The 24,108-nt window shown below is 41.1% G+C and overlaps 1 protein-coding gene across 3 annotated transcripts in view; it reads right to left on the reverse strand.

Moving 5' to 3' along the window:
- The window catches only part of wdr17 (WD repeat domain 17), an 87,269-nt gene that overhangs the window by 38,159 nt on the left and 25,002 nt on the right, over window positions 1-24,108 (reverse strand). For 2 of the 3 annotated variants that reach the window (XM_035170719.2, XM_035170730.2), the window contains 20 exons: window positions 22,129-22,293; window positions 21,478-21,593; window positions 18,973-19,059; window positions 18,005-18,154; window positions 17,791-17,921; window positions 17,006-17,131; window positions 15,968-16,123; window positions 13,487-13,551; window positions 11,504-11,636; window positions 10,493-10,581; window positions 9,065-9,164; window positions 8,769-8,908; window positions 8,099-8,210; window positions 7,833-7,974; window positions 7,378-7,483; window positions 7,044-7,145; window positions 5,341-5,439; window positions 4,333-4,400; window positions 3,870-3,967; window positions 3,322-3,784 (listed from right to left, as the gene is read on the reverse strand). In XM_035170719.2, the coding sequence (XP_035026610.1) occupies window positions 3,665-3,784; window positions 3,870-3,967; window positions 4,333-4,400; window positions 5,341-5,439; window positions 7,044-7,145; window positions 7,378-7,483; window positions 7,833-7,974; window positions 8,099-8,210; window positions 8,769-8,908; window positions 9,065-9,164; window positions 10,493-10,581; window positions 11,504-11,636; window positions 13,487-13,551; window positions 15,968-16,123; window positions 17,006-17,131; window positions 17,791-17,921; window positions 18,005-18,154; window positions 18,973-19,059; window positions 21,478-21,593; window positions 22,129-22,293 (2,305 nt within the window). In that variant the 3' untranslated portion in view covers window positions 3,322-3,664. Of the gene's footprint in view, window positions 1-3,321; window positions 3,785-3,869; window positions 3,968-4,332; window positions 4,401-5,340; window positions 5,440-7,043; window positions 7,146-7,377; window positions 7,484-7,832; window positions 7,975-8,098; window positions 8,211-8,768; window positions 8,909-9,064; window positions 9,165-10,492; window positions 10,582-11,503; window positions 11,637-13,486; window positions 13,552-15,967; window positions 16,124-17,005; window positions 17,132-17,790; window positions 17,922-18,004; window positions 18,155-18,972; window positions 19,060-21,477; window positions 21,594-22,128; window positions 22,294-24,108 lie in introns of those variants that run through there. The other variant, XM_035170745.2, reaches the window with a different exon arrangement.

Here is a 24,108-nt window from a genome sequence, read left to right on the forward strand (position 1 = left end):
GAGTGAGTAGCAGTGGTGATGGATTCAGTGGAGATGTAGAGCTGGACGTCATCGGGGTAGCAGTGGAAGTGGAGACCATGTTGACGTGTGATATTACCAAGAGGGAGCAAGTAGAGGATGAACAGCAGAGGACCAAGCACCGAACCCTGGGGGACGCCTTGGGACAGAGGAGTAGTGGATGAGGTGCAGTTGTTGATACTGATGAACAGTTGTCTGTTTGTAAGATATGATTTATGCCAGGAGAGAGCAGTACCAGTGGTGTTGAGGTAGGATTCAAAGCAGGAAAGAAGAATGTTGTCAAAAGCTGCAGTGAGGTCAAGGAGAATGAGGATGTTGAGGTGACCAGAGTCTGAGGAGAGGAGGAGGTCGTTTTTGACTTTGAGGAGGGCTGTTTCTGTGCTGTGCTGTGAGCGGAAACCGGATTGAAATAGCAGAACAGATCGTTGGAGACGAAGTGGACTTTGAGTTGTGAGGCGACAACACGTTGGAAGACGGGGGGGGGGGCAGGTGGAGCAATGGACAGGGCGGGGGAGGTGTTCAGGTTGCTGTAAATGGTATTAATTATTGTGGGGAAAAATGAAATGTAAGAGTTGCACTTGTTCCCTGTGAAGGATTTGGCGGTGTTGTCCCTGGGTTTGAGGAGTTTGTTTATTGTGGAGAAGAGAGCCTTGGGGTTGGAGGAGCCAGAGTGTATGAGGTGTGAGTAGTAGGTGGGCAAGAGAGGCTGAAAGAGTTGTGTGGGAGATAGATTTGAGATTTCTAAAGGATATATTGCGCTAGTCCGGGCTAGGGATGTCAATGTCCATGGTGATTGCCAGGCGGTCAGAGATATTGAGGTTGAGGCTGGAGAGATGAATTGTGGGGAAGTGAATTTTCCTTTTTCGGTTAACTATCCCTCTGACAAGTTGCAACATCTTCTGTCCTTAACCCTCAACAAGAGTACGGAAAAACTAAAAACACTATTAATATTGAAAAAAATTATGTGGCCGCAGCTGCAGTCCTGAATCTGCAAACGATAAAGAACAAGGACTCCGGGGAAGAAGTCAAGTAAAATGTATTGATGAGATATTAATGTGACAAAGAGTGAGAAGAGCAAAGAGAAGCTCCATGTGTCATGTGTCCCCAGCATTCTAGACTTATAGCAGCATAACTAAGAGCAGGTCCAAGACAGACCTGAACCAGCTCTAACTATAAGCTTTATCAAAAAGGAAGGTTTTATGCCTACTCTTAAACATAGAGAGGGTGTCTTCCTCCCTACCTGGCACTGGGAGATGATTCCAAAGGAGACAAGCTTGATAGCTGAAAGCTCTGGATCCTACTCGACTTTTAGAGACTTTAAGGATGACAAGTAAGCCTGAATTCTGGAAGCGCAGTGCTCTGGTGTGGTGATATGGTACTATGAGCTCTTTAAGGTTTGATAGTGCCATATTATAAAGGGCCTTTTAAGTGAGGAGGAACATTTTAAATTGTATTCTAAATGTAACAGGAAGCCACTGTAGTGAAGCTAATACAGGAGAAATGTGATCTCTTTTCCTAATTCTTTTCAGGACACATGCTGCAGCATTTTGGACCTACTGCTTTAGCCTGAAAATATTTTTTCCTGATTTGCATCTGCCACGCGTTAGAAGCGCCATCAGACATCCCCACTCGCTCACAGTGTGAATCCAGCAGAGGATCCCCTGCTGGGTTCACACATCAACTTCTCCTGGATTTATATGGACTTTATACTAGGAGGCCAGGTGGATAAAGTCTAAAAGCAGCTTATAACTGGGTTATTTGACCGGGATTTAGTGGACAACTCTGAGTACAGATGTGAACGTACACTCAGATCGGATAGTGACCTGATTACACCAGACCACATTCGGAGGTGGTCTGGGCCACTGTTATGACTCTGAGTCATACTGTGTGCAAGTTTGTGTGATTTATGCTGTTGTTCTCCCTCCCTGCCTAAGGGTGGTGGTATTCACTCTGTTTTGTGTTTTTCCTGTGTGGGGAGTTTCAGGTCGAGGCTGGTGACTGGAGTGGAGACTGATGGAGCTCACTTTGAAAGCTCACCTGCCGATGCCGGTTGGCCTTCGCCTTTATCCTGGCTCCCAACACGACCATGCCAACTTCGCTGTAACCAATCCAATTTGTGCTGTCCTCTGTTTTGAAAGCCTGTAAATAATATTCTAAAGAGCAGTCCCGTTAGCTGCAGGGGTGAGAAGCCCTGTTTGTTTTTGCAATATTTTCTCCTGTTTATGTTAGTTAGGTAGGTAAGATCTCTGTATTTTCTTTTCTTTACTTTTGGTTGAAAAAGGTTTGATAGTTGATATTATAGATGGTTTTATTTTTTTGTTTTTTAGCTGTGCTCTCCCTGACACCCATTTTACCTGATTTATAAAGTAAATCATTTGTTTGGACTGCAATCTACTGTGGCACTGGTCATCCTTGGGAGTGAGGAAAAAGGGTAGCCAAATTTTATGCTATGCTCAGGTTTCCCCTAGTTCGGGCGTAACGTTATATGTCCACATTCTTTTCACAGTGAGAACGCAAATCCGTCCTGGGCCACATATGAAAGAACGATTACTCAAGTGACGTTCTCTGAGCTGTTGCAGTTTCACTAGGAATCGAACATATTTTTTCCCTTCTCCTTAATTTGTATGAAACCACCGATATCAACACTGATCACCACACAATGGTAAAGTGAGAGAAGAAGAAGAGAGAAAGAGAGGAAACAGGAAAAATACAACATTTTCATGCACATATTTGTCATAATGACTTTGGCTTATACCTCATTGGGCTGCAAACAGTTATTTAAATGATTAAAGTGCCTCTTTGATAGAACTGCTAACGACTCAAATAGACATGTTAGATGTGACACAGAACTCCAGCCAGACACTGCATGGTGCCAAAAGTGGTGGGACACTGGTATTTTATAATTGTGCCATATGATTCCTTACTAAAAATGTCCATCTGAAATAGAGAGCTGTCAAATATACTGTAGTGAGGTAAAAAAGACTATATTTCCCTTTAAAAATAAAGTGGAGTGGAAAGTAGAATGCTACTTTGAATGAAATGAAAAATACTCCAGTACTTTTCAGCAGGCTATTGGACTCTGCTTCAGGGTTGTTGTGGCATGGAGGTGGAGGGGGGCTCTTGATTTGAGGTGGGACATAAAAAGCAATGAATGCAGATTGGGTAGAGCAGTCGTCCTCTAACAAGAGGGTCTGCAGTTCGAACTAACAACTTCTTGTTTGCTCTACCCCCTCAGCCACAGCCAGCCCATTTATTACGTGCATCTCAGTATGAGTGTAACACAATTAAACAGAGTCTCTCCTCTAAATATACAGAGGTTGGTTTATTCCATTATTTAGTTTTTACAACAAGAGAAGACAGTGCTTTAGATTAATACCCAATATACAGATACTCATACATTGAAGAGTTGTTACCTACCAAAACCACAAGCTTGTTGGAAACACAATCATCCTCACAAAAGAATTGTTTGTTGATGTCACCATGTTTGTTGACCCAGTCAATTCTAAAATGAAGTTAGTCGCTTAACTGATGCACAAAAATCTTTATTTTCCGCCATTTTCATTTTCTTTTCCACTTCCACACTTCATCCTTTATTTTCCTTTCTTCCAGTCTGTAAATGATTCCCTTGTAATGTCCTCCTTATGAGCTAGAAGGGGTTAATGCGGAGTCCTGTTCCCAGTGGGGAGAATGGATTGACTTTTGCCCACATAAGTGCATCATTAAGGGAGATTGCCGATTTACCATCTTCCAACAAAAACACTGGACCCTGCACAATAAAAAAAGAGAATTATGTGAAAAGTCACAAGTTATGAAGATCTATGTCCAACATATGTAAAAAAGAGAACACACACCTGTATTCTCTGCCCGGTGAAACAGGACAGTTGAACATCAGAGTGGCTCGGCAGATTGGAGCCTGTCACATAATCAGCTCCACACAGGACTAATGCAGCTGAGACAAGGGTGCATGATTTACTGGTTAATGATTACATATAGTATGTATTTACTACCAACAGCTTTGACTGGAGCTTAGTGAGGTAATGCTTAATTCTGTCTCCTCTGCTCTTTCATTCATTTTTCATTCCAAGAAGATGTACAGTGGCCAATCACTTATCAACATACTCATTCACCCACTTTAGCTGCACCTAAAGCTTGCTGAATCAAGCTGATAATGCTGAAGCCAACATCAGAGCAGCATTAACATCCTGGCTTAGTCCTGGATGAAGTCTACATCAAATCCCAAAACATATTTTATGAACACAGCATTATTTCCTCATAACTGGGTTTTCCTGATGAAGCATTGTATGTTGTTCCTACCAGAGTCTGTTGGCTGGATTCTTCTATCCAGGCAATTAAACTCCTCTCTTTGACACTCTGATGGAGGACTGTTGCAGACAGACGGACAGACAGACATTTTTAAGCACTCATGCTGTGTCCAAGATCACACAATACCTCTTACTCACTATATAGAGATTTCTATGACGACAGCCATTAGCTACATTTTAGTTTTTTTGCTATATTACAGTGCAGCAGAACCCTCAAATACTCTGCACTCAGGATCAGGATCAGCCAGACCAAACTTCATCACAACCAGTGCAAATACATAGAACAGACTCATGCTCAGACACCAGGCTCTGACCCAACATAGATGGGAAGAACATTTTCCATAGGGACAGAACACAAGACTCCGGTGACACAAGGAGGCAAACTCTGTCTTTGCACTGATAATCTCTGGTGCTCACTTTAAGTCGAGGTGGAAGAACAATTTTTAAATGTTAAGATGTCAACCATATAATCTGTCCAGTTAATTTACTGGTGCGTTTGTTACATCCATCAGATAAAAATAAAAAAATGCACATCAGAAATCATCTGATGTCATCAGCAGTCACATGGGTGTTGCAGTGGGGCGGAGCCCCGGGGCCTGTGTGTGTGTGCTGTCTGGGAGCGCACACACACACACACACACACACACACACACACACACACACACACACACACACACACACACACACGCACACGCACACACGCACACGCCTGCTCCTGGTATTTCACTGCAATGATTGGTGGAAGCAAACAACCGCAGTACGCTAATTCTAGTCTATATTTTGTGAGTGGCAAGAAGAACATATGTAGTTTTTGTTGTACAATCTTGTGTTGCATAATAATGATCAGACCTTCCCAATTTTCCTCTACACACTTTGGCCCTACTTTTGTTAAATTCAGTCTTTGTTTTATTATTTTGTTGTTTTTTTCATGGGTTCATTAATCTGTAATATGTAAGGCTATTTGTGTTGGTGTGTGTGTCTGTGTGTGTAAGTAACCTACTTGCTGTTACTTTGTGTGCAGGCTCGCCAGGCATCAAGTTCCAAGGACAACTTTTCAATCTTCAGAGGAACACACACCTCCCTCCGTTTCAACAGCTGACTGAGATAAAGAAAGAAAAACATGCTAGTTAGTCTAACTATCTTATCTAAGATTAAGACTAATTAGTACTAATTATCATTGAAAAAAACATTTTCTTGAAGACTCATATATCTAACATGGTGAAGTAAAGATCACAAAGTACAAATAAAGATCCTAGATGTATATATGCCAACTGTGTAACAAGGCGCAGGACTCATTCGATAGAGCTTTGTGGACAGTATTATAATGACCAAATTCTCTAGTTGGTTCAGAGGAGTGTAATTAACTGGGCAGTGGAGACATGCATCACAGCAAGACAACACAATTCTGTCTACTGGTCAACCTTCAGAAGAGTCTTTGTACCATCACATCAAAGATAAATCTAAAACAATAGGTTGTGGATTGAGCTAAACAAAGGGTGTATGTGTGAACAAAGGGCGAATTCAATTTAGGGGGTCATGGACAGTCTAATTTACAATACAAAGGGTTCCTATCTGCCGGTAACTCATTTGGTCAGTCTCTTCATCCCCTTCTGCTAATGTCAAATCTCTGTCTGCATCAGTGGGAGTTCTGGGAAATTGAATCTACGTAAAGCTGTTTTCAGACATGTCCTGAAGAGGATCTCGGGAGAGTTTGGTCTGGACTTTCTCTGGAGTTTCCCTTTCACACATGCTCAATGCAGCAGGAGATTCTCTGCTCAGACACTTTCACAACAGCAACAAAATCTCTGCAGGATTCAGGTGAGGTGTGTTGCTGTCCGCTGTGGAGATCTCATATTTTTGTTTACAGCACATTGACACAGCCGTCGGCTCTCATCACTACAAACTCTCTTGACATCTTCGTCTGTGTCTTCTACGTGTATGGCACCACTTTTTCACCCAGATATATTTGCTTTCTTAATGTTTCTTTTCATTTTTGCGTCTATCACGTGTTAGAATCCGCTGAGCAGCGGGGGATCTCCTGCTATGTTGTCACATCGACGACTGCTGGCTTTCTACGGACTATACTAGAGGGCCAGGCAGAGAAAGTCCGCAGAAACTCCAGAGGATCTCACGCACATTTCTGTTAACACATACACCTCCTCTGGAGAAACTGCAGATAATATCTGGAGTTCAGTACATCAGTCTGAAAGCAGCTTAAGTAAGTAAGTTTTCTCGCAGGTCAGCTTCCTTGGAAAGTTGATTCAGAGTTTTACACAGCTATGTTTATACATGGCACTAGGCCCAGTTTAATATAAAACAAAATTTTATACAATATATATAGTAGGGGGTCCCTGCTCCATCTCTCCATCAGTTTGGGGGTCCTTGGCCTAAAAAACGTTGAAGACCCCTGGTGTAGAGTAATAAAGGAACTAGATCTGGGTGCGTTAAGAAAATAACAAGAAAAGAAAGTAAAATATTTTCTTCTACAGGGGTAAAATAAAGATTTAGACTAAGAGTGTTTTCATTGTTTTTCATGGACTGAGATAAGAAATATGTTGTAGGCAACAAACTATTCTTTTATTAGGAGGATTTCAGATAGATTTTAGAAGAATGGGATTAATCTACAAACAACAGGCAGTCAGTCTCAAGACTAATCAGATGCAGTCTAATGTAGAGGTTTGGAACACAGTAAAGTGTGTCTACCTGGTGTATTCGTAGAGTGCAGGTACGATGCTGGAGTATTGTCTTCTAATGGCGAGCAAACCTCCAATATAACCACACAGGATCAACAGCTCACTGCGGACTCTACACACACACACACACACACACACACACACACACACACACACACACACACACACACACACACACACACACACACACACACACACACACACACACACACACACACACACACACACACACACACACACACAGGATGATTGTCACATCTAACAAAATATAGGAAGTAAAAGCAGAGTGGGAGTTGAGTGAAATTACTATTTCACATTAAAGCGACAGTAATAATCGATTTTACTCTGTCAGCTTGGCCATGATGAGGCGATCTGTTCTGATGTAACTCATCAGGTCAAGTATTGGCTGAATGCTATCCACTGTCCAATCAGAAGATCTATTCAGCTGTTCTGGTGAGAAAGATGTCAGATTAATTAGTTATTCATTTGCACACGTCTTTGTAGTAAAAATTTCTGATGAATTATTTGATTGTAATTGTTACACTGTATTTTCGGACATATCGGTTACATATTTTTATGGCCTTCACAAAGACTAATCTGTTTATTCATAAATTAAAACATCAAATTGTTGAATTTATCTTTAGATATAGTATACAGTATTATAAACAAAAAATGATACATGACCTTGTTTAAGGCTCAAATGTGATAACAATAGTGACATTTCTTTCAATTACACAAATGAATTTCATGTGAGGATGTTGCAGATGTAGCATACAAACACACAGTGTGTTGTCAGTACCTTTGATATGATCAATCCCAATCCGAAGTGCATTCTCAGGTTCAGAGCTGAGCAGGTGAAATTTAACTGCTGAAAACAAATCTCCTTCACTCATAGCTTCCTTTGCCAAGGCCGTACACTCCTCTACTGAAGGGAGGCCGCACTTGAATGACAAACAACACATAATCCCTCTAATCATCACAGCTGTTAGTATCATCAGCATCAGACATGATGCCTTCATTCCATCTCATCCAAAACACATCTTAATTTAGAGATTATCTACTCACCCTCCCATGTAATTGGTTGATTTCAGCAGCACTCCCTGGGTAGAATGCACAGAGCTTAGCCAGTAAGATGTAATTGTCAGGAATCATTTGCAGTAAGTTAGCTGAGAGCTCCCTACAAGGAAACACAGAAAACATAAACATTCTGTTTTTCAAATGTTGTAACTTTCAAGCAGCCACCGCCAATTACAGGGAAAAATGTGACTCCAGCTGATTAAAAGTCACTGAGACTGATGATGCAGAGGTGAATTCTGACAGATATATACAGCCTAAACTGAAGAGAAGACACTGGAATTGGTCCTGAATAGACAACTATGTATCTAAAGATAAGTTCCTGGCTCCACAGAGGGATGAGGTCTGCCTATAGCAGCGGCCACTGAGCTTCACCTGTGGTCAAACAATAAGGGTCAGTGTTTGAAGTTAACACACATAAATATATAATGTAAACCCACTGTTATTACAGATGAATTAACACCAAACCAAGTAAGGGTAATCAATTCATTGGTCATGGTAGCTGATCCAGATCAAATTATTCATGGGTAAGAAAAAGTAAATTAAAAATACTAAATTAAAAGCAAGAAGTTTACACAAAAAAGCCCAAACTGGACTAGTGATAGTTTGGAGTTTGGATGAGTGTAGCACATACATTGGATGTGCATGGATATAGACGTACCATTTAGGTGTGGTCATGTACTTCCTGGCCAAGAGTTCAAGGCAGTACACAGTGCTCTGATTGGCTCTGTCTCCTATGACAATGCCCACACATGCAGCCAACTCCAGCTCATTACCCCGGATCAGGCTACACATGGATAGCTAAAAATATAGCAAACACACACACACACACACACACACACACACACACACACACACACACACACACACACACACACACACATTTCAGCCACATTTTTACAAAAAGTATGCATACAAATTGCTAATGGTAACATGCACAGGCTGTGGTGTGCATACCTTGATGTTTTCCACAGCAAGGTGACAACATGCTGCCCGGACAGAGCCTCCATTCTGGAAGTACCATTCAGCTAATTCCTTACAGATCTTATGGAGGAGGCTGGACAGAAGAAGATCAAAAGTCAGCGGTTGAGATGGAAGTGAATCAGCTACAAAAATACCCTGGGATGAATTTTAGTGATACATTAATTTACTTAGCAAGGCTCTCTTTATTTAGTTTAGTTTTAGAGGAATAATCAGAAAGCTCCACTCCACTGTGAAATTTGATCACTTTTTCAATTTTTTGACATGACCTCCGGGTAAAATCCATGGAATTGGCTACTGGCTTTACCCGCAGTTTGCGTTTCACACACACACAACACAGCAGGGTGTTTTCTGCACAGACGCACTCACAACAGCAACAAATCCTCTGTGTTATTCAGGCGAGAGGTGGAGCAGCCAGATGCAGCAGACAGATGCAGGAAGTGATGCATTAACTCCGCTTCTTACCACATACTGACTTGACATCTTCCTTCATTTTTGCAGCTTTCGCATGTTAGAAGCATCATCAACCACCCCACTCCCTCGTGGTGATTCCAGCAGGGGATCCCCTGCTGTGTTCACACATCGACATGTCCTGGATTTCTACCGATTTTTTACTAGGAGGCCAGGCGGATAAAGTCAGCAGAAACTGTGGTGCGTCTCACTCGGACATTTGCGTTCACACGTTCTCCTCCGGAGGAACTGCGTTCAGTGTATGTCTGAAAGCAGCTTTAGAATCCTTTGTATCTGACATTAATCCGAACTGACTACTGGCCTACATTACATTTTGATCGTCAAGCTGTCAGTTGAATTTTGCTTATTGGATGTGATCTTGTTTTTCATACTGAGAAGATAGATTGCCAAAAATATATTCTAACAATACTGTTGATGAAACTAGTCATATTTATAAAATAAAGCTAACCAATAGTTCAATCAGGAAGACTCTCCCGATTTCTCATTCATTCTCAATTCTCTTAAAGCCCCCCCTTTGAATCAGCTGATGGTAATCCAATAAGATTTTGCCATGATCTCCATCAGCCAATATCTCGTTGCTGTTAAACTTTAATTCTGTTCTCCTCTCTTTGGCTGTCAGCTATCATTTTGTTGATTCTCAACCCTTCTCCTCCCCAGTCACCTCCAATCTCCATATCCAGTGCCCTCCTGAAACCAACCACCAACCACCACCAGTGTCTCGACCCCTTGAGATGTCAACCTTGATGATGTCACGAGAGGTCGAGATACTGAATATCAGCAGAGTTTGTTGCTCTAGTCCAAAGAGATGTGTAATTGTGTATCAGACCTGAGCTCATTCAAAAACTACTTTCAAATTCAGTTTGATTAGTGCAACAAAAGTAAATTAATGACAGAAAGTTGGCATTAGAGTGTGTGAGTGTCTGTTTGCTTTACCTCTGGTATTGTTGTATGTTATCCATATCATTAGTTGTGTGGTTGACTGGGGAGCTTTGTGGTGCAAGAATGTTCCCTTCACATGCTCCCTGGAAACAAATATTATTTTTATTTGTTATCATTTTTATCAATATTATCACAACAATCACAATGATTGTTCAGGTATTCCCTCACCTCTTCATGTTTGGCCTCTTTTAAACAGAGGTCCTGCTACATTGCCCTCAGGAAGAAGCTTCATTATGCTTGTTTACACTGAACCAAACAAAGCCGACATATTTCTGCCTGTCTATTTTCAGAAATCATCCTGGTGTTCCAGATGTGACGTTCACAACAACATCACCCGCCGTCCCACATTTTTACACACATGTTGATTCAGATCTTCTTACTCTGCTGTCTTGTAGGAGGATCAACAATGCTGCCCCACATTTAAGTTTGTAAATTTGATAAAGATTAATGAGCTGGAAAAGGGTGCAATATTCCCGCCTTGAACAGGCTGTTTAGAAGGTGCTTCTGACCCTGTTCAGACCTGGAGTTAACTATGCATTTGAGATCTGATCAATCACATTCAGCGGTGACACATGTAAATGGTCTGTATTTATATACTTAGCTGATGTCCTCTGAACCACTAAAGTCCAACCTAAAGTGTTTTTACAAATCTCAGTGTTTCACATACATTGATTTCTTTGTGGCCCCTGACACAACATTAACATTGACTGACAGATTAAAATGATATATATGTTTTGGTCTTTGTGATCACGAATGATGTACATGTTTATTTGCATATAGAGAGGATACGTCAGATCTGATCACACGTCACTGGAGACATATTCTCAGTTGTGAACTGATCTACTAAGAGCAGAACACTTGTGATCTGGTCTCTAAAGTCTGAACAGGGTGTCTGTCTCCACTTTACTTATTCATCCAGCCCTCCTTTTCAACTTTGTAGCCATTAGTTCAAGATGTATACCATTCATCAAGTCCTTAAGAAGACTATCCCTTCCCTCTCTGTACCTGTGCAATTAGTAAGGCCTCTTGCAATTGTCCTCTGCCAGTGAAGAAAGTTACAAGTTTGTTTATGTCTCCTGTGGCGATGCAGTATGGGATAACATCATCATTATCCTCGGCCATCAGCTGGTCAGCTCTCCTGCAACACAAACACATTACAATTCTATACTTATTAGACAACATGTGACCTGTAAAAGTTGCAATCATGTGTTTTCTATGTATGATTATTAAGGATGGGAATCTGCACCTCACGATTCGATTACGATTCAGAGCGCTACAATCCGATGATAAAACGATTACAGATGCAGCTCTATGCATCAAAGAATTTCATTTCTATAAATGATGTATTTTTTCAGCACTGTGAGACTACTAAAGTTGTGCATCTTTACTAGCCTCATTATTTGTGCTTTAAAAGTATTTTAGACTGTTACTGCTTTTACAGGTGTTCTGTAATTTACAAAATACAGTTTTCAATTCTGAAATCAGACTGCTCTCCACATTGATTGGATTTTTATTCAGTTTAGAGTTGTGTGCTGCATCTTTAGCATTTTAACCCTGATGTCCCGGGTCTGTGCATCTCGTGTTGTGCGTAGCAGATGAACTGCGTGCGCACATGTTTAAATACGTACCTCATAATCTCGAAAGTGAATTAGCATACACAAAGTAAACTTCAGTACTGTTCAGGGCCTAATAACTTCTGATTAGTGATGGTGTTTATTGTTTAAGTGTAATGCAGGAGAGTGGAGGGGGACACTCAGACAGGAGACTCAGACACACAGTAAAAGACATCCGGACCTTTAATGTGAAATAAAAAAAAAAAAATCTAAATAAATCTATTATGTTCTTTGTCGTCCATGTCCCCATAGCAATGCATCAAACAAACAATTAATTTCCCCACATCTAGTGTTTATGTTTATTAAAATGGGCCAAAATTTACAGGAAAATTACTAATGATGTTAAAAATCCGATTTTAAAAATGTAACAATGCAAACTTGCTGAGCACACTGGTGTGACAAAGAGCTATTCATGTGGTGTGCAAGTATCTCACTTTCTTGTGCAACATTTGCAGTTTGCACATTAGTTCTCTGCCTTCAATGTTATCGATTTATTATTATTAATTATGTTACATTAATTAGGGGCCTCACAGTGATATGCTGCATAATCAGCAGCAGCTTTGTTTGTTCTCTTTCTTTTGTCTCTCTTGCTATAAATCATATCAGCATATCTGAGCTGCCCTCAGTTTATTTTCTTCGGTTTTTATTTGAGCCTTGTATGGTGACCTTGAGTGCTGTGAAAGGTTCATAAAAATAGAATGTATTATTATTATTAAAATAACAATCATCAAAAATAAAATAATAACTCCCACATTGACTCTGGTTGTCTAAAGGTTGATTGCTGTTACGTTTTTTCTCTCTGCAGTCGCCAAAGTGCTTGCTCTTTGTTGGCACTGTTGGGTTTCTTTATCATTTTTAAGGTCTCAACCTTACTATGGAATGGGCCTTTAGATAATGTATGTATTGATTTGGCGCTATGCAAATAAAAATTGAATTGAAATGAACAAGCCTTATACGTGAAGTGTGCAGGGTGGACACAATAAAAGTAACAGCATATTACAAATCAGAACAACAGATGGTGATGATGACGATGAGTTGTTCATTCAAGTAGTATTTAACTTTCCTCAATACTTTGTCAGGTAAGTTGTGTAGTTGTTATTTCGTTTTTTGCTCTTCCTGATATTTTGTTCATCGTTGCTGCCCCAGAGATCCCCGTAACTGTGAATCAACACTTCTTATTCTGTCCACTCCCTTGTTCATCTGCATTCGCAGTGCAGCGAATAAACTGAAACAGACACTGTGACAGCAGCTTGCTGAGCAAACACCTTCCACAATCATGATAGCGGTGCACACTTTGACTGAAAAGGGAGCATGATTATTTGTTGTAATTCACTTTTAATGTTGTTTAGTTGAAGAGCAAAAAAGGTTGGGTTACCTCTGCATGAGTTTCTTCCAGTACTTCATGGAAACTCCTGGAGCCACAGACAATGCTTTCTCCCACTGACAGAGAGATAATAAAGCTCAGAGTAGTTGGTAAGATTTACAAACAATTCCAAAGTATGTAGTTGTAAATTAACCTTTGTACACCAGTAAAGTAAATGTGGGAAATACCATTTGTAAAAAGTTTGTGTATTTGTAAAATGAAACTGTGAATAATAAGTGATTTCATTAACTAATGTGTACAAATGCAAAGCATAAAACTGCATAAAACACTCTGAGTGACACTGATGTTACAGGTACGTCTGACTCCATTTTACACATGAAACGGATTGGAAGATGACAAACCACTCAAAAAGTCCAATAGTGGACAGATGGCTTCATTACCTCTAAGTCCTTGAAGGTGCAGCAGATTTTCAAGACGGATGATCATGCATGACACAAGTGGGCTTGCACCCAGACACAACATATTAAATGTTCACCATTATTTTCTACAGTATCTTACTTAAGTGTAATTAAGATCACCTGCCCATCTACCCTCTGATTACACCGTATGACCATTCTGCTTTGTGATTGGGTTGTAATTGTCCAATTAGAGTCAGGGTAAAAATGTTAACTTCAGTATCAGACTGAGCGTGAGAAATTAGAACATTGAGTTTTACACACAGGTTTCTGCTTAAAGTCTGTACAAGTAGTTGTGTGACCTCCCCACTGATATCAGCTGTCATCTTATTCATAAGAGGTCTGACTAGTAGGGTAAGCGAATTGCGTCACTTCCTGTTTTCCTGCCGCTGGTGGTGGCCACTCTCTCTGAACTAGCTCTACTAACACCGATATTTCTCTATATTACTATACTTTACTATAGTTTAACATCCACACATACCAACCCCTACTCTTTGGTGCTTTAGCGATTGTGTCTTTCCATTTGCGTGTCACCGGATTTTTTCTGTTTGAGCTCACCCTCGTAGGCTAATATATCAGCGATGGCTTCTCTCCCTCCCTCTTGCTCCACTGCTCTCTCCTGCTCCGAGTGTCTAATGTTAACTTACTTATCTGCCTCCTTTAACAGTAGTGGTACATGTAACAAATGTAGTGTATTTGTAGCGATGGAGGCGAGGCTTAGCGAAGCCCGGCTCCGCAGCTTAGAACCTCCGTTAGCTGTAGTTAGCCAGCCCCCGCTATCCGCCGCGGAGCCACCTAGCTTAGCCTCCGCTAGCAGTCCCTCGACTTGTCCCGAGCAGCCGGGTGTGTGTGTGTTTCTCTGGACCTCTTCCTCCTGCTGACCATGGACTATGATTACAACAAGACTGCTTGATATATAATATTTCTCCTCATATACTCGACCATTACTGACAATAATCCACCAATTCATTGACCTTCAGTTATGCTACTCAGTGTTTATTCTAATCAAAACTGCAAATACCCTTATCTTTCTGATGCTCTCCATTACACGTGGCATCTATTGCACTTCAGTCCGTCCTGGGAGAGGGATCCCTCACATGTGGCTCTCTCTGAGGTTTCTACCTTCTTTTTACCTTGTTAAAAGGGTTTTTTAGTAGTTTTTCCTTACTCTTGTTGAGGGTTAAGGGCAGAGGATGTCACACCTTGTTAAAGCCCTATGAGACAAATTGTGATTTGTGAATATGGGCTATACAAATAAAATTTGATTGATTGATAGATTCATAGTATCTTTTTTCATATACAAATCTTTTCTACACATGAACAAACTTCTTTTCCCCTGCACATTTAGTAAACAGGTTTACAAAGACTGATTTACAAACATATTTGTGAATATCACTCTACACACTCTTCTAAATTGAGTCCATACTTTCCCTCAATTAATTTGAGTTACATTGTCATATATATTTTTTCTTTCTTTTCATTTCTATAACTTTTTTATATTCGAAAGAGATTCATTGGTGTGACTGTAACCAAACATTCTCAAATACAAAAACTAACTGGTGTGTCAAAAGCTCTTTGATAATGCTCAGATCTCACAATTTATGACCTCCTCTACACCTGGCCGTTGTATCTGCAGCTGTGGTATGCAGGTGCCTGTCAGGTCCTGCTTTTTTTCTCCACTCAGTCACAAGTCCTACATGACTGACTTTTCTCCTGTCAACTCCTTTCACCTCCAGGTTCCACTGGATTTTCTCTATGACCTGGTCCATGAAGATGGAGCCAAAAGGGAGACACAGATACCATAACACCAGTGTTTTGCTGACTGCTAGAAAACTGCTTTGATTTTTGGATAGCATTTTCATTACAGAAAAGTTTAATTTCAATTTTACATGGTATACAAAGATAAAAACAGACTGTGGTTGAGCCAGCCAATGATTAGAGAAAATATTGAAATGGAAAAAGTCACAGAAAGGATCGGTACCAACACAACTTTTAAGTCTCAATAATGTTTGAGTTCCATGCTTTCAGGGAAAGGAAATAGAAAAATAACACACAAACACACACGCACATTCCATACCTGTCCCAGCTCCACCATTAATTCACAGTATCGTTGAATCTGTCCCAGTCTCAGATGGATGTCTGCTGCTTCTTTCAGCCTCTCTTCTTTACTGGGAGCTCCGATGCCTCCTCCAAACTTACACATCCTCACAATAGTCAGCTCCTGAGCTTCAGACTGAGTGACAGAATGAAAAACAATAAATCAGGAAAAGACAGTTTTAATTATACTAATTGTAAACAAAGGTTCACTCACTATATGTATTCTTCGATTGACATTGTGAATTGGAGAAGTTTGATTCAAATTATATGAACCAGAAGATTTATAGATTTTGGTGACTCTACACTGTACAGCAGTGATGTTATTTAATATTTTGCAGTGTTTTCGGCATTGCACTTTGTAGACGGACCCTGCCCACTCGTCTAAAATGCATAAAGAACAAAGGTTTTTCTCCTGAATGGATTCAGGCTTGTTTTGATGAAAAGAAAGCTAAAGCTGTTTGTGTAAATCAATCTGATTGGAAGGAGGCTTGATTAGTTATTGATCAATAAATTCAGAATCCGGGAATATCTTTCCAACTTTACCGCAGTCAAGTAACTACTGTCATTTCCACACAGACACATAGCAACTCGAAATGCACCGTGGTCTGAAAGATATCACATGTGCACACAATACTTTCTGCTGCGCACCAGAAACTATCATCTTTTTTCCCCCCATGTTATTAAATAAATTCAAATCTAGTGGCATACATGTGGAAAAAATATAATTATGATTGAAATAAAAGGAAGCAGACTGCAGGAATCAACTATATTTATTTACTTCACCTTGAATGAAGTAAACAGCTCTGAGTGTGTTATATATTTGATTGGTCTTGCCCTTACTTTGTAAAGTGCCATTAAATAATGAATGTGATTTGGCACAATACAAATAAAATAAAATTGAATTGACTGTCTGTTATAAACTACAGCTGATCATGAACAGTGATCACTGTGTGGTCGCTCTTGATTTATCTGGACTTTTCTGTTTTAAACCGAGACTCTGGGAATAGGAGCAACTCACTGTTTTAAACTTGAGCAGGTGCTTCATGTGCATCACTCCTTTGCTGTAGCTGGCTGGTAGCAATGAGTCATCCTGGCCATTAATGACTGACACTAGGTCCCACAGGTTACTGGTGCCTCCTGGAGGCTGGCATGGGATAGAGTACACAGATGTGTTCAGAAACACATAAACACGCACACAAGCAGCGTGAACACACACACACACACACACACACACACACACACACACAGTCACACACGCACAAAAAAACGGATTCATTGACGAAAAACTATGTTCAATGCAGCTGATTACTTTTTGCTTTATATTCAATCAGTGAAAAAAGGTGCTGGAGCTTCTTAAAGGGTACTTAAATGAATCTATCATTCATATATACAGGGAGCATTTTACACGGTTATTCTTAATGTCTGCTTGTGTTTACGAGTAATACCACCAGGCTCGCATCAGATGGTTTAAAATCCATGGTGTGTCAGCTACAGATAGTTTCATACTTCCATTTGTTCAAGGTGTGATATACAATAGAAATCATCAGCTTGGTGGTGAAAGTAGCAGTTTTTAATTAAGTATGAAAACAAACTCCCTTGCGAAGTACAAGTTTAGCAGCAGAACATATTTGCATCCTAAAAATCCTTCCTAGTTGTATGTTGTATGTTGCATATCAAGACAAACTGCTGATAATACAAACAGACTACAGCAGAACTTTCAGAATCAGTCATCAATCTTGAAGGGCATTATGAGAGCATCACAATGACTTAGCATTGATAAATAAGCATTTAGAATGTGGTTACCGAAAAGCATTCAGAGAACCAGCGTAGCTTCTTGGCCCTGATGTCTAAGTTCAGTTTGTCCAGCTCTTGTTTGATGTCTCTAGATACTTTACCACAGAGTAGGGGAGGTGAACCAGGAACCATAGCTGTGTCTGCAGAAACACACAGCCACCATGGTTTAATGACAGCTGAGAACGTAACACCATAACACAGAACAAACCAAGTCTGTTCTCACCTGTGTTTCCTATTATCTTTTCCCAAGGCTGGTCAGTAAGAATGTTCAGCAGCAATGGAGAGATGAGGGGTGTGAGAGACCACAGCCTCACTGTACTGTCTCTGCTACAGCTGGCCATGGTGAAAGGACGATTCTGGTGACATGTCAAACCTACACACACACACACACACACAGTTCGATTTAATGATATGGAAAATAGGGTTAGTTTCTATGTCAGCCAGCATTAATAACTCATTCAAAATTTCACTGGGGATTTCACAAGGGGAAGACATTTAATTTAATGGAGCCATGTGTTCATGTACAACAGCCATAAATGCATGTTATAGAGACTAAATAGTGGTCTGAAAGAAACAGTGTCTAACTTTGTTTCCATTCAGCTTGTAGAAATATACACACATACATATATGGAAAATGGGCAGTTTTATAGTTCAAAAATGTATAGTGTGTATATGAGATACAATTCATTCCCACGTTTTGATTCAATTGTTACCATGTTAAACGAATAACATCTTGTGAGCACGCCATTGAATTATGAGCATTAACTTTAAAGTAAATGGTAAATGGTCTGTATTTATGCTTTTCTAGTCTTGATGAACACTCAAAGCTCTTTACAGTACGGTTTTTACCTTTCAACTATTGACACACATTCATACAGTGCTTCTATATTACACATAACTTACACACTGTCGGCACAGCCATCAGGGGCAATTTGGGGTTCAATATCTTGCCCAAGGACACTTCAGCATCCAGAATGGGGAAGACTGTGATCCACAGCCGCATAATAGTAAAAATTGGCTTTGATATAATTTTTTTTCAAAAGTATATTACCCAATGTAATAAATTTCATTTCATGAAACTGTAATTTTTATTGCGTTTTCAGTGAAGAATGTCATTCATCACATACATAATTGAAACCAGTCAGGTATGTTTGGCATTATTAGGTTGTTCATTCTAGAATACCGTCTTACCATAGACATCAGCTCCGTGGTCATAGGCTGTATCTAGACATGTGCCATCTCTTGTGTCCCACACTCTGATTGTATAATCCCAAGAACCTAGAAAATAATACAGCATTTTACTACTCAAATACAACCAATGCTGAAATAGTAACATCACTTTAAAATACACTCCAGAATACAAGTATAAAGACGAGATATGTTGCCTGCCATCATAGATTCCAACTTTCAGACACTAGAAGTTACTTAATAGCTATATTTAACTGTCAGCTCCAGCAGATAATGCATCAACTACCTATTGATTTTTACATTACATTTTATAGTGGTTAGAGTAAAAGTGAATGATATAGAACCAGCTCTATCCAGGTATGTGGGCTCTTAAGTAGAATTCCATATATCAAAAGTCAACCTCAAACCCACAATATGCATTTCTTTTTTAAAACAGGTCATGTTTCCTCTCCTGTGGAGTCTATTAAGGCATTGAAAAAATGCAAGCAGGAACATGTGTGGATCAGCAGTGCAGACACTAATAACACACTGATAACAAACGGTTGGAATTAATGAAGATAATTATAATTAATCACTACTTTTACTGGCATCTACCCACTAATACTACAAACTACTGTCTGCCTGCCTGCCTGTCTCTCAAGCCATTGACCCCCATCATTGTCAGTTTTGCGGCAGAGAGGTGCAAGACCACCAGCACAAACTTCACCATCAACCAAAGGGCAGACAAGATCCATCCACTGCGAAAAGGAAGTTGAAGGCAGCATCTGAGGAGGAGAAACAACCACTTGCGGAGCTTCGCAACATCATTGGGAAGTAGCTCCTTACCCTGCGCAGAGCAGAATGGCACAGGGGAAGAAGGAGAGAGAGGGCCCGGAAGTGGACTTTATTTATAGCCAATCCTTTAAGATTCACAAGACAGCTGCTAGGGCAGAAGCACAGTGTACGTCTTGCCTACTTCAAGGAAGAGGTAGGACTCTTCCTGCACGACACCCTGAGTGACCTTGGCAGAGAGCAAGAGCTTTGACCCCTCAGAGCCCTCTTGGACATACCATCTCCCGCGGTGGACTTTAACACCAGGGAGCCCAGAGATGCAGCGTCAGTCCAAGCTACCATCAAGGAGCTGGAAACTTGGCTCACCTCAGTCAACAAGTTTGTCTGAACAGGCAGGTTCAAGGCTTGAATTTACAAGCCAGGCATTTTACCTTGAGTTCTCTGGCCTCTGCTGGTGTACAAGGTAACCCTTTCGACTGTGGAGACCATGGAGAGTAAGACCAGCAGCAGCTACCTCCCCACATTGCTGGGTCTGCCACGCAGAATTTGCAGTACAGCACTGTATGTGAGGAACAAACTCCAGCTCCCCATCATCAGCCTAGATGAGGAGTTCTAGGTCTCTTGCACAAGCAAGGCAATACTCTATCTATAGGGTGGCATCAGCAGGCATTACTGCGTGGACAGGCAGGGGGTATAGATATATGGTGGACATGTGGCGGCTGGGAGCGTGGAAAAGGTAGGAGGGTGCTCTGGAGAAGAGGATATCCTGGAATGACATTGAGCACGTGTTTAGCAGCTGCCCAACAGCCTCTGCGGAAGGTCACTGGGAGGTGCCCATGACCGTCACTGAGGCCATCTCCTAAGCTGTGGCCAACAAGGGCTTCAAAGCAAGTGCTTCTTATAGACCTGACTGTTCCATGGGAGAATCAAATGGAAGAGTCGAACAAGCACAAGTTGCCCAAGTACTAGGAACTGGTGGAGCAGTGCCGAAGGAAAGGCTGGAAGGCACGTTGTGAGCACATTGAAGTGAGGTGTAGAGGCTTAGCTGGCCATTCAGTATGCAAGTTCTACACTCTATCATCACTGGGGCTGCAAAAAGGAAAACAATCAAGACCATCATGAAGGCTGCAGAAAGGGCCTTCAGATGGCTTGGGTAAGGAGGGATGATCCATGGGCCAATGCTGCTGACCCAGCCAGGGGGACCTGAGTAAGGTAGGATGATGTTGAAAGATCCAGCGCAGCATAGGATGTATCTTTGAATAGCAAACCATTCATCTTCATCTTTGTTGCTGCAATGCTTTATACCGAGCTGAATTATAGAGCATTGATTTTGAAAGGTTGTGAACTCCGGTCTAATGATTGTGTCACTTGCTTAACAGACCTCTGAAATAGCTGACATGCAATATATGACAAAATAACAGCTATTAAGTCAACCATATATAATTCTATATACCTATATATTTAAACTAATATTAAACATGCATTATACACAAACACAGTGATAAAGCAAATTCAGTTTAATTTTGTAAAAAACATTGACTATAAAATCTTCATTGAACCAGGTAGAATGAATGCAAAGTTTTCTAACTTCTCTCTGCAGCATAAACTGTATAAAGAAAGCTCTTATATTGTAGAACTGTTTGAAGAAAAGTGACTAACAATGTGTAATTCTAAAGTAGGTTAAGGCTAAACAAACAGCCCATTCCAAACAGGCATGTTTAGAACTGCATTAGTTACCTGAAATGAGGAGGTAAGGAACCTCTGTGTTCCACATCAAGCCTCTGACCGGAGCTGTGTGACCACTCAGCACATTGATGCATGCATCCTGTGTGTAGTCCCATATACGAACAGTTCTAGACAGAAAGACAGAGATTACTGTTTAAATTAAAATGAAACTAAATACTCAACCCTTATTTTCTTCACCTTACAAAATGCATGTATATTCAGATCAGTTTGTGAGTTCAGAGTTAAGTTACAACTGATAAATCAACACATCATAAGGACAAATTCAAGCATCTAAAATAATTACATAACATAGACTTGGTTGTTGTTTAGAACAGTTGTTTTAAAAGACCTGACAGTCAATTCAGTCAAATGCTGCTGTGTTAATTTCAGTGGTGGGATGACACTTTGAAAACAGGGAATGGTCATTAAATTATTGTAACACAGAATAAAAATCCTTGAAAAAGTCTGGGAAATTTAAATTTACTATTGAAAAAATTATAATTAAAAACAAAAAATATATGCATGTTATTCATTTTGTGCTGTATGTTCTAATTTGACTCCTCGTTCTTAATTTTGTGCCTGATCATTTCTCGCTGCATTAATACAAATTCCTCCTGTTGATCTCAGTCTGAGCTACACCTCGGTCTCTTTAAACATACTCACCCATCATCTGATCCCGAGCACAGTATCCCCTCTCTGAGTGGAGACCAGCGGACGTGGAATACTTTAGCTAAGTGACCAGTGAAGACCTTCAGAGGCTGCTCAGAGCTTGTGGCCAAGTAGTACACTCTGACATTTTTATCCTCGCAGCCTGTCGCGATCATGTCCCTGCAGAGACAAAGAGGAGGAAGAGGCCGGAGGATAAGTGACAAACTGGGGCCACTTAAGCAGAGGACACAGCATTGTTACATCTGCCCTTGAAACTTCTGCATCAAGGCCTCCGTAAACTAAGTTTCCTTAGAGTGAGTCTCTCTCTCTCTCTCTCTCTTTTTCTCTTTCTGCTAGTGAGCAAGAGTCGGGGAAGAACACCGGCATGTTTCATCACCTAATCAGCCCTCTTAATATACTCTACCCTGCCATTTTCACACCACCAGATCATAGATTCAACTACCTCTTAAGCCGCTTTCAGTGTGAACGCAAATGTCAGTGTGAGAGCCCCACCTGGCCCCCTAGTATAAAGTATTCAGAAAGGCTGCATAAGTCTGTGACAACACAGCAGGAGATCCCCCGCTTGTTTCACTGAGGGTGAGTGGGGGGTTGATGATGCTTCTAACCTGCGACAGACGCAAAACTGAAAGATATCTCAGAGTGAAAAAGCAAAGCCAAAAACGTATAGAAGACACAGACAAAGATTTCAAGAGAGTTTGTGGTGATAAGACTGCTTTAGCATTTGTAGCTTCTTTCAAGAGTGTTTTTGCCGTGAGTTACCGTTATCTCACAGTTTCTGCCTGCTCTGAATACACCACTCTGCTGCTTGTTTTAATCCAGCTCACTTCTGCCTGTGGACTATTCCTGGACCTGCTGCACTCTAGCTGTGAAGTAAGAAACCCTGCTATCACCTTCAATTTCCACTGCGGTATTTAAAATTAGTGGTGCACCGATGTATCGGCCGTATATCGGTAGCGGCCGATATTCGCCTCGTTTACTGCTATCGGCGTATCGGTAATAAACTTGACTTTCACCGATAACATTGGCCGATATTCATTGGTATGTTTTCTGCAGCCTGCCAATCTGGCATCCAGATTATGGTACACTGACGCCGGGTTTACACCGGGCGCTGAAGCGCCGCGCCGCAGCGCAGCGCAGCGCCAAGGAAAGCCAGGCGCCTCCCATCCCCCCCCCCTGTTAAACCTTTGTGCGGTTCACATGGGCTGCGATGCGCCGCGCCGCGCCAGCGCCCTTCACCGATGGTTTCGGCGTGCGAGCGAGCGTATCGCGCCAGGAAACAGACTGAAAAATGATTTTAAACGATATAAATGACATATTTGATATGATATAAATGATCAAATATGCATCCCATACTTTGTATTCCCCTTCTGTTGTCCTGGAGTTTTAATTTTCCCAATTTTCCCAATTTTCCCAATCACATAATTAAATGTCCCCCTCTGCCCATCCACTACAGCCACACAAGCAGTCATATAGATAAAAAGAGAGAGAGGGGGGGGCTAAAGGCTTGCTTGGAGAATACGTCATTTACCCCCGACACCCGACATTGAACGGGTTACATACAACAACAAGCGGAGAACCGCGGGCTGACCGACGCGGAGAAATGCGGGTCGGTGTGAACAGCCAGGCGGCTGCGCGCGGCAGAGCATGCGCTGCGCGGCCGGGCGGCGCTTCAGCGCCCGGTGTAAACCCGGCGTTACACACCAAGAAGGCCACATGCAAGTAATAAACAAATATCGGTATCGGCTATCGGCTAGATTGTTGTTTTAAATATCGGTATCGGTATCGGCCAAGAATTTCCATATCGGTGCATCCCTATTTAAAACCCTTTAGCTGATCATCTGACTCCTGATCTGTGTCTATGGTCCACTAGTTAGCTGCCTCTAACACCAGAAACTGGACAAGGCATTCTGCTTCGACAGCATGATCAGGTTTTAAATACTTTTTTTGGGGGTTTGGTTTCTTCTATTATTATAA

Source organism: Hippoglossus stenolepis, chromosome 2 (genome assembly GCF_022539355.2).
Source record: "Hippoglossus stenolepis isolate QCI-W04-F060 chromosome 2, HSTE1.2, whole genome shotgun sequence".
Lineage (NCBI taxonomy): Eukaryota > Metazoa > Chordata > Actinopteri > Pleuronectiformes > Pleuronectidae > Hippoglossus > Hippoglossus stenolepis.